At 46.8% G+C, this 10,359-nt stretch overlaps 1 protein-coding gene across 2 annotated transcripts; it reads left to right on the top strand.

Moving 5' to 3' along the window:
- The first annotated feature begins 645 nt into the window (after positions 1-645).
- On the top strand, positions 646-9,737 carry fbxl5 (F-box and leucine-rich repeat protein 5). Of its 2 annotated transcripts, XM_030084037.1 has the most exons (11): positions 646-786; positions 1,462-1,677; positions 4,943-5,038; positions 5,174-5,375; positions 5,554-5,739; positions 6,190-6,315; positions 6,393-6,547; positions 6,655-6,737; positions 6,830-7,561; positions 8,240-8,388; positions 9,298-9,737. In XM_030084037.1, exons 1-11 carry the CDS (start codon positions 703-705, stop codon positions 9,372-9,374), a joined length of 2,106 nt encoding a protein of 701 aa, XP_029939897.1. In that variant the 5' UTR covers positions 646-702; the 3' UTR covers positions 9,375-9,737. The 2 variants fall into 2 exon arrangements, with proteins under 2 accessions (XP_029939897.1, XP_029939898.1); XM_030084038.1 differs by lacking the exons at positions 646-786; positions 1,462-1,677 and adding an exon at positions 3,850-3,894.
- Positions 9,738-10,359: the final 622 nt, after the last annotated feature.

Below are 10,359 nucleotides of genomic sequence, written 5' to 3'. Positions count from 1 at the left end.
ACCAATACTTTTCACACCGATCTTAGAAAAGATCAGAAGCTGCAGAAAAAGGAGAAAAAAAAATCGTGATTGCCCCACAGTCACAGATTCTGATGGGTCAGATTTTGCTGGGACGGGGTTGGAGGCCACATGCTCAGTGCGCATCACAGGGATTATTACAAGTAAAGGAACACATTTACTCATGAACGGACAACTCCTCCAAACAGTGTTGGTTAGTTGAATTTGTGCATTACATATGATTTGTACATTGATTGAATAAAAAAATGGTTCATTGTTCATCATAAATTCGTCATGTAATGAAAAACCAACTAATAGATGCATGTTGTTGCATGCATGTGTTAAACAAGGTATTTTTCTGATGTGCATTGCATACAGATCATGACGGCGAAATGTTGATTTACGGATAAAAAAAAGCTGTAAAAGCTCAATATGTGCTGGAATGTTAATATTATTAACAATGTCATGATATTATTGCATTTTTACTAAATTATTGCTTAGTGGCGCCTTTGTATTTTGCCTAAAAACCCTGGATGATTTGAAGGCTCCAGCGGATCAGCTGAGCTCCGGTGCACCCGGTCACGTGGGACGCTCTAGCCCGCCTCCCCGCGCGCCTCCGGTCCGCCTCCCGCCCGCCTCTCGCGCGCCTCCCTGTCTGATTTAATCGCGGACCGTGTGCGGATGACGCAGTGAGCTCCGCTGAAGATGGCTCCTTTTCCGGACGAGGTGGATGTTTTCACCGGGCCACACTGGCGAATGAAGCAGCTGGTGGGCCTGTACTGCGAAAAGGTGCGTGCTGGAGAAGGTCGGCCGTGGATTTGAGGAGGTACACGCGGAGGTTTGACGGCGGCGAGCCGGCGGGGGAGTGAACGCAGGCTAGCCCGCTTTAGCTCGGGGCTTGTAGCGGCGAGGGTCGGGCCAGCCTCGGCGGATGGACTGTCGGCTCTCACGGCTGCACCGGCACCGTTCCCGCTCCGTGTGTAGAGGCGGTGTGACTCAACCTGCGTGTTTTTCCTTCTTTCTTTCCTTTTTTAATCCCCCAGATAAAGCTGTGACATCGCATTGTTTTCCTCGCCTCATTCGTGTGTTGTTAGCTTGGAAAACTCGCAGGAGGGCCTGTTATGCAACGTGATCGGCTGTCACAACGCTTATAAGTTGCTTCCAGTAATGTGGAGAAGCGAAGAGCGCAGCCAGACCCAGTTGTACACATTGTTACGTGTCAGATAAGCTCATTTAGCGGCCGCCGCCGCACGGTGGGTGTGTGAACGTGAGATACCGCAGGTTCGGGCTGCTCTCCGTTATCGGTGTGTGTTTACATTCTGTCATCCCGCAGCTCCCTGTCGGTTATTGCCGACCATATAAGAGCTGGCGACCGGCACGTATCACACGGTCCGCGAGTGGAAGTGGTGACCCATGTGATTTTTTTTTTTTTTTTATTATTATTATTTGTTGTCCTCCCCGCAGCTGTCCAAGACGAACTTCTCCAACAATAGCGACTTTCGCTCGTTCCTGCAGTCTCTGTGCGCCACCTTCAAGGAGTTCAAGATGCACGAGCAGATCGAGAACGAGTACATCATCGGCCTGTTGCAGCAGCGCTGCTGCACCGTCTACAACGTGCACTCCGACAACAAGCTCTCGGAGATGCTGTCCCTCTTCGAGAAGGGGCTGCACAACGTCAAGGTAAACGGCCTCCGTGTGTCCCCCCCCCCCCCCAGGATGTCACTGCACACCCACCCTGTTGTCCCAATAACTGGGGAAACCTAGGATCTGTTGTTTGCCATCCACCCACGTCGATTATAAAAGCTGGAAATTGTCACTATGTCTTGTTTTAAAATGAAAAAATATCAAGTACCACAACAGGATTGAGTGTAGAAGACAGATATGAGTGGAAATATTTTTTTTTTTCCACTTGACTGTACATCATCAAAATCTTCGATTATTATTATCATTATAAGCAAGCTTACAGTCCTAAAGTCCTGCTCAATTCAATAGAGCAAAAGAAAAAACATACACCATCAATAAAGTCATCACCAAACATATGCTAGTGAAATTTACAAAATGAAGATACAGACGGTCAGGCAAGCGAAGTGTGTGCGCAGCATGCGAGTTAATCACTTGAGTTCACTCTGAATGCAGGACACAGGCCGGGGACTGACCCACGGGAAGGGCGGCACCATTCCTGCTGGACTGCCTGTCAAAGTAAATCCCAGTGTACTCTGCATCGGTGCAGCCGATGGGCCGGCCTGCTGTTGGCACCTATCCACTGGCAAAACAATAGCGCCTGTCAAGATGTCACTCTTCATTGTGTTTTGGTCAAAGTACCGGTGATCAGGTTTATTTAAATCGGTGGTTGTGAGGTGCAGATTGTGGAGGGCAGCAACCCTGCAGGGTTTTTTTTTTTTTTTTTTTTTTTAATGTCACTGCTGATTGTATTGATGAGTGGCTCGTTGTCAGACTTTCTACTAAAGTTGGTGATGGCACCTTGATGAGATTCAGGTGTGTTGGAGCAGGGAGCTGCAGCCCTGCAGGATCTGAGTTTAACTCTCCTGATTTCAGTGATCAACATGAGCATGTTCGACATACAATATAGAGGAGTGTGGTAAGGCTGCTGGTGTGTAACAAGCTTCAAACTTCAGGTTCAACATCACTTTGTCAATACTAGTTCAGGAGGGATTTTTATGTCGCTGTAATAATGGCATGCTGTCTATTCAGCTGTGGTCTGTTGCTGTTCCTTTTTTCTTTGTTTGTTTTAGCCTTTCAGTTCACTTTTAAAAGCTGCTTTATGTTTTAGCCTTGGCTATCCGAAAGTTTCTACATTAGATTTCCTAATTTTCTCTAGATCAGTAAACACAGGACGTGATGGAAAATTGTTCTTTGTGTCACTGAGATTTTCCTTGATGTTGACAGTTGCATGGGAGTTTTGTCTTTTTTATGGGAAGGACATAAATCCCGGGACACGTTGTCAGTAGTGTTTTGAATCACGGGGTGTTTCAGCCTTTTAGTGCTGGACAGCCCTCATGGAAGGCAGCAGCTTCAGGGTGATGAAGCCTGAACTTGTGTCCCGTGTCCAATCATGAGAATTGCTCGGTTGTTTCGCACACCTTGACCTGGTTCCCTGGTGTGGGATGTGGTGGGGGTACTTGTGAGAACATCATGTGGTTGTTTGAGCCCAGCCAACAACAGCCCAAAATAAAATGGTGAAAATGACATTACGCTGACACGTGGCTACATCAGTACCTAGCCTATGCTGGCGTGTTGCACATTAACTGAACCCATGTGTCTCTGTTCAATTCAGAAATGGCTGCAAACAATCAACAAGCAGTAAAACATTTTATTTGGCTGTCCTGCTGCAAGTTCAATGCTGATGAAGCAACATTTGACTGAAACAGTCTGTCAGTGCTTTATTTCTCATTCAAGCATGAGAGAACAGTGTCTGTTATTTTGTTGGGGTATATGATGTGATGTTTGAAACAGCCAATCAGTTAATGGTTAATAGGATGGTTCGTATTCAGCACTAGAAGATGCTAAGGACTCTGAGAAAGATGATCTGCGAGAGGCAAGCAGCAAGTGAAGACAAAGACAGAAAGTTGACGCTTTGATAGTTTTTCTCTTCCACGGTCTAAAGGTTTTGATTTGTCTTTCCATCGCCATCCACAACAAAATCCCAAGATCCCCAATCCCAAACACGTTGTGCCGGACAGTGAGGACGGGACAGGTAATGGTTGACCTACTGCAAATTGCCTCACTTGCTGTATAGTTTAACGTGTGAATCTTCTCCAGCGACTCTCCTCATGTTGAAGGTGGCGTCGGGTACTTGTTGGAGAAAGCTCAGCAAAGATCATGAGTTTGAAGGAAACTCATGATCTCATGGGCTCAGAAACTGAGAGAGAGACTAATGTAAGTGCACAGAGTGTTGAGTGGAGCTGAAAAGCACTGATAGAATCTGGTTGTGTGTGAATATCAGTGTGTTTGGAATCACGAGCTTTGGTGATTCTTCAGGTTTGGTCTCCGTCTGGCTGTGCCGGGACGGCAGAGTCCTCGTTTTGTTGGACGAGTTCTGTCTGCTTTGCTCTTGAAGTAGCTTCAGTCACTACGACAGGAGGAACACGCTTAGGGTTGAAACATTCTATTTAATGTGCCACTTTCTGAAAATATAAACTGTTACGTACTCTGTTGAAACAAGAAGCAGTTTGCTACACTTTTGCTTTTTGTAAACCACCGAACCTGCACAATTTAGGTTTGTAGTTTCACTTCGGTAATGGATGAACCCTTAAACTGTCCAAAGTTTTACCCGGCAGCCAGACTGACGTACATACAACACGGCCACATCTGCCATTGATAATGCAAAAAACATAAAATCAATGAAACTGTAAGATAAACAATGCGTTTGATAATATTTGGAGGTTTGTTTTTGTGTCATGCGTCATTTGAAAGATGCTGCTGAGGAAAAGTGTCGCTCGCCTAAACCTTGATGTGGAAATAGAAACAGATGAAGTGCAGAAATCAGTGGAGGCTTTAAAGGCGTGGTTTTCAATCAGCTCAACAGCAAACAAAAGTGAGGGTTTTTTCTGTAGTCATGAGCCGAGCCTTTTCAGAATGAAGCACAGAGAAGAACTTTTTGTGGCTCTGCAGTCCCATCCTGCATTTTTTTCTTTTACAAAGGAAAAGATGTTTCTCCTAAGATAAATAAAACTCCGCAGCCAGTTATTTATTTATTTTTTTAACTTTGATTATATTTGCGTTCCCCTCTGTTTGAAAAACTGCTCAGTGTTTTGGTTGAAGAAATTTGTCCAATTCCTCCATCACTGGCCTCAGAAGTCCAACAAAGGAACAATGAATGTGGTGCTGTGTTCACACGAGTGACCGCCGTGTGAGGAGGAGCGGATTAGTGGGGCTGATTTCTCACTCACAAGACAAATTGACTGCTTTTTTTGTGTGTTTTTAGAGTGAATATGAGCAGCTTAACTATGCCCAGCAGCTAAAGGAGAGACTGGAGGCTTTCACCCAGGACTTTCTGCCCCACATGAAGGAGGAGGAAGAGGTATGACCATAACTCAAAATTCTCGTTTTCACGAACGACAAAGGTGAACGTGTCGTGTTGTAGAGTCGTCTGTTTACGCCTGGCAGCGAGTTGCACGGCAGCTTTCCGTTTGTAAACCGAGGAGACTTGTTGCAGGTGTTTCAGCCTATGCTTATGCAGTACTTCACCTACGAGGAGCTGAAGGACATCAAGAAGCAGGTGATCGCGCAGCACTGCACCCAGCAGCAGCAGCAGTGGTCCTGTGCCACCGAGATGCTGAAGGGCCTCAGCCTGTGGAGCCAGGCCGAGGAGCTGCACAAAGCCTTCAAATACGCCGACCACGAGAAGACAGATTATGGTCAGTGAGCGCAATTAGCTGTGCTAAATTGTTTTAGCGGTCTGCTGTGGTAAACATTTCAGTGCCTAACTGTGTGAGTCACAGGCTTCCTGAAAGAACGCATTGTTTCGTGAACGTGTTTGACATTTATATTTCAAGTAAAGCTGTTTGTGTTTTGTTTTTGTTTTCCTGTCCGCAGAGCTGGAAAAGAACAGAAATTCTTCAGCCCACATCTTTCAGCTCCCCACAGAAATCATGCTGAGGCTGTTCCGTTATTTGGGCCCTGAGGATCTGTGTCGCTGCAGTCAGGTGTGCAGCTCGTGGTCGGAGTTGGCCAAGACGGGCTCCCTGTGGAGGCACCTCTACCCTGTGCGCTGGGCCAGAGGTAAGCTCCAGGTTTGGTCTGCCGCGATGATTAAATATTATTGAATGCTGGTGCTTGCTGCTAAGTGAACTTTTAAGCAGTGAAATGAGGCTTTTTACTGTGAAAACACAGTAAGCGAGCGTTTTCTGTTTTCTGATATGTTCTTGAGCTCCAGATTAGACAGACGCAGCTTTGTCTCTGTTGCTTTGAGGCCCAGGGTGATGAGTCCTGCACCACCCATGTGATTTATTAGGTCAAGAAAATAAACTGTTGTCAAGGTGCAAGAGCTTTTTTTGAAAGCATTTGGCGTTCTGGACCTTTTTTTCTTCTTTAATCAATCAGAAGAATGTCTAATAACTTTATCTCTGAACACTGGCTCTGTCCTCTGAGTGGATTGTGATTGTCACTGCTCTCATGAGACTGTCCTGTGACGATGTGCTGCTGATCGGTGTTCTGGTGCTTGTTAAACAGGAGACTACTACAGCGGCCCCCCCGGGGAGCTGGACCAGGAGCCGGACGAGGCGTGGGTGAAGAGTCGGCAGAACGAGGGTCGAGCCTTCCAGGAATGGGACGAGGACGCCGACGTTGACGAGTCCGGTGAGATCTCAGTTTCGGTGGTTTTGAAGCAAGCGGGGTTGTTGGGCACCGGCTGATCTTTGCTGCTGTCCCGTCAGACGTGTCGGGCCGTACGGACGGCTCCTCGGCCATCAGCACTGCTCAGAGGGAGAAGAGGCTCCTGAATGGGATCATCCAGAACCTCCTGCCGGCTGTGGGCCCGTCAGTCAAGTCCATCATCCTGGCCTACAGCTCAACAGTGTCAAGTAAAATGGTGCAAAAGCTTTTATTCCCCTACAGGAGCATCTGAAATGTTGGAGGTTATTGAAGGAAGCTTGGAATGTTGAACTGAACCCTCCCTTTTTAACTTTTTGCTGCCAGGTTCGACAGATCCTCAGTCTTTGCCCCAACGTCACGCATCTGGACCTGACTCAAACTGATGTGACCGATTTTGCATTTGACAGGTAAATGAAACGAAAGCTAGAGGGTTTAATCGTCTGAAGTGGATACAGCGATAAAACCGAGCGCTGGCTGTTTTGTGTCTTCACTCCTCCAGCTGGTCGTCTCTTGGCGTCTGCCGCTCGCTGGAGCACCTGGACCTGTCGGGCTGCGAGAAGATCACGGATTACACGCTGAAGAAACTGTCGGTGGGGCTCGGCGACCTGGCGTCGCCGTCCTGCGTCGACGCGCCTTCGGACCGGCGGGCCAAGCTGTTGAAGAGCTCCCAAGTTCCCATCGCGCTCGTGGACGAGAGGAAACTGCACCCGGCGAGGCGACGGCAGCAGGCGCTCATCTTCAAGCAGGGGGCGGGCCGTTGGGGCGCCGCATGCACCCCCACCCAGGTCTGGGTCCTGGATGCTTCGGACCTAGCGGACATCGAGGACGCCGTGGAGTGGAGCCACCGCGGAGGGGTGCCTCTCCCCGACGCCGAATGCTTCGAGTCGCAGCTGGTCGGAGGCCTGTGCTGCTGCAGGCGGAGCAGGAGGGGCGGGCACAGGACCGGCCCGGACGCCTCCTACTTCCACCAGCCGTACGCCGTGGCCGGGGAAGGGTTCTGCGGTCACTCCACCTGCTGCACCGCTGACGTGGCCCTCAGGACTTACACCGGGCCGCAGTGCGAGTTCGGCACCATCAGGAAGAGCGCTGCACGGCTAAGGACTAAATGCTCCCCGTCTGGGGGGCCGCAGTGCGTGGAGCCTGAAAACAGAACTGACCGGTCAGAGGCCAAACGCCCGCTGAGATTCCTCAGTCTCTCTGGATGTTATCAAGTCACAGATCTGGGCCTGAGGTAAACTCATGAAAAACAACGGCTTCTGCTTCACTTAGAATGGAATTATATTGAGTTACAAAGTTTAGAGTGCACCTGCCGTACATGAAAAGCAGCAGAAAAACAAATATTAAACTCCATTGTCCTGCTACAGACCACACGTCTCTGTAATGGCTGTTAACAGCCTTATTTAATAATTATTAGAAAAAAAACAGCTCTTTTCGTTTCTTCCAAAATGTAACGTCTGATCTTTATAAATATATATTCTGCAGCTGTTGCTACACTTAAGGATTGTCACTAAAGTACATTTTATTTGATAAATTGAGGTGTGTTACAAGTTCAGTGCTGTGGTGTGATTTAAGTCTTGAGTTCAACTTCAACACAACATGTTTTTGTCACTGATGCAGTTTGAAACACAACGGTGTGTGTGGGAGCAGCAGATTTTGTCTAATCGGAGGCAGTGCTATACGTGTTTCTCATGTAAAGGGTTTCATGGCCTGACGAGAGAGAATGAAGACGTACGAATGCGTTGTGGACGTTTCTATGTGTTAGTAGTTCGGATGATGATTTAAAGTCTCAGTAAATCACTTTTACAGTGGGGAAACGGGCTGCAATAGGCTATATTATCAGCGTCTAGATGTTTCTCGCTGTTTGCATGTTGTTGCACCTGTGATGAAGCCGTGTGTGTGTGTTTCTCAGGATGCTGTCTCAGCGTGGAGGGCTCCCCGCCCTGGAGCACCTGAACCTGTCGGGCTGCCTCTTCATCACTGAAGTGGGGCTGCAGGAGCTGGTGTCGGCCTGTCCCTCCCTCAACGACGAGCACTTCTATTACTGCGACAACATCAACGGTAACACTAGTCGGACGCGAAGCGCCGCACGCTCGCGGTTTCAGAACGTGTTTACTTGGCAGAAGGCGTTCGGTAATGTTAGGTTGAGGGGCGGCATAAGTGACGGCCGTGTGCAGCAGCTGTAACAACTGTCATTACCTCCGCTCGCGCAGCCTTGTGTTGGCGTGTGAATGTGCTGCCGAGGTGAAGGTAAGTTAGCATTAGTGGAGCTGGTGCACAGTGCCTGTCGTATTTACTGCCTGCATTGATGCCCATGCCTTCATGTAGACTAGACTCAAACTCAGACTGTCTCAGACCGACACAATATCAATAATGCAAGCGGCAGCTATAAATACAACAGCCTGAAATAACGTCTTGGAACAGGGGAAGATTTTATGCTTCTCATCGAGGCAGAAACGGTTGTAGAGTTTTCTGTGTGCTTCTTTCTTAATGTTTGCTTCAGTGTCAATCCACTATTAAAGGAGTTTTCACTGCTGCAGTTAGATGTTTGGTTCTAGTCTCTAATTTCCATGTCCTTTTGGATCAGTGAAGTTAGTTTCTTGCATGGAAAAGTGAGACACGCGGTGGATGGATGAGGAAACGCAGCCGGCTGGTTTGTTGCCTGCAGGCCGTTTGCTGTGACCCCGTGTGTGAACAGTCCGCTCATCAGTGAGAGAGAAAGTACAGAACGCATTCTCCATGCATGTTCAGTCTCCACTGGCCTTCTTTTGGAAGGTGTTGCTCATTCTATTTTATCATATTTTATATGAAACATCAAGGCAAAAAACAAACTTGTAGAAACAGTTTATCCCGTGTTGAAGCGTCCCACTTAAAATAAAAAGCTGTAATTTTTTAGACTGTAGCTTTCAGCAGATGACCGTGTGTGTGTGTGTGTTTGTGTGTGTGTGTGTGTGTGTTTGTGTCCTACAGGTCCTCATGCAGACACGGCCAGCGGCTGCCAGAACCTCCAGTGTGGCTTCAGGGCCTGCTGCCGCTCCGGGGAGTGACCCTGCCAAGCAACGCTCTCCTCGAATGTCACTTGTCGTTATAATTGCACTTTATCCTGGGAATACCATTTGCTGTATTTTGTCTTACTTAAAGAGGTTTCTTGATGAACTGTACTTCTGTCCCTGTTATTTCCATCAATATTTAACGGAAATAATCCTTTAGAAAAGGAAGGAAAAAAAAAAACACAGCGGTGATGGTTGATTTGAAGTGTATGAAAATGGTATTTCTGGTTAAAAGGAAAAAAAATAAAAAAATTTGTTTGTATTTTGGTTTTCAAAAATAAAATATTAGAGAAACTGAACATTGTGTTATATGCACCATGATCATGTCACCCAGCCCAACAATAAAGATTTACATGAGTGTCTCGCATTAGTTGATTCTTTTGTCGGTATAGCTTACACAGTTAATGGGATCAAATGTTTTATTTTCTGTGGGAAATGAGGGAAGAAGTGGTTTTAGATTGAAGCCGAGCTTTGAACGGATGGACGTTCACGCAGCTTTTGTTCTCTGGCAGGAAATTAAATGGATCAATGTTTTCTGAGAATAATGTGAATGATTCCCAAAGTGAGTCGAGTCTTTCCTTTAGAGGAGACAGATGTTAAAACGAGGAGCGTGTCTGTAAGATAAGAGGTATGTAATGTTGCAGATACTACTGTCCCCACAGCAATATAAACTCTAGAGCTGAATAGGCTGCGTTTTCATTGTTGACAGTATTCTTTGCAGAAAGTCATTTTCACAATAAAAATTTTTCCAGAAATTTTTTACTGATCTGAATCCACAGTTACAAACTAGTAGACACCCCTGTTTTCAGACTGGAATATTTTATCCAGCAATTACTCTCAAAATAATTTATCAAAAAAAAAAAAAATGCACAGAAAGTTTTATGTAGGAGAGACTTCTTCACGGCTTTGGTTTTCAGTTTTCCTGCCCTAAAATGAAACATCAGGCGACGTTACTGATCCCTGTTGAGAGGAAGGACCGACA

The sequence above is a fragment of the Salarias fasciatus genome, chromosome 23 (assembly GCF_902148845.1).
Source record: "Salarias fasciatus chromosome 23, fSalaFa1.1, whole genome shotgun sequence".
In the NCBI taxonomy this organism is placed as follows: domain Eukaryota; kingdom Metazoa; phylum Chordata; class Actinopteri; order Blenniiformes; family Blenniidae; genus Salarias; species Salarias fasciatus.
Note: the sequence above shows the minus strand (reverse complement) of the source record. Positions and strands in the feature narration are given on the sequence as shown.

Excerpts from the sequence above, each read along its gene's own strand:
- fbxl5 (XM_030084037.1), top strand. The coding sequence starts at position 703 with ATGGCTCCTTTTCCGGACGAGGTGGATGTTTTCACCGGGCCACACTGG. Across the intron at positions 5,740-6,189 it reads CCCTGTGCGCTGGGCCAGAG|GAGACTACTACAGCGGCCCC; the intron begins GTAAGCTCCAGG and ends CTTGTTAAACAG. Across the intron at positions 6,548-6,654 it reads CAACAGTGTCAAGTAAAATG|GTTCGACAGATCCTCAGTCT; the intron begins GTGCAAAAGCTT and ends TTTTGCTGCCAG.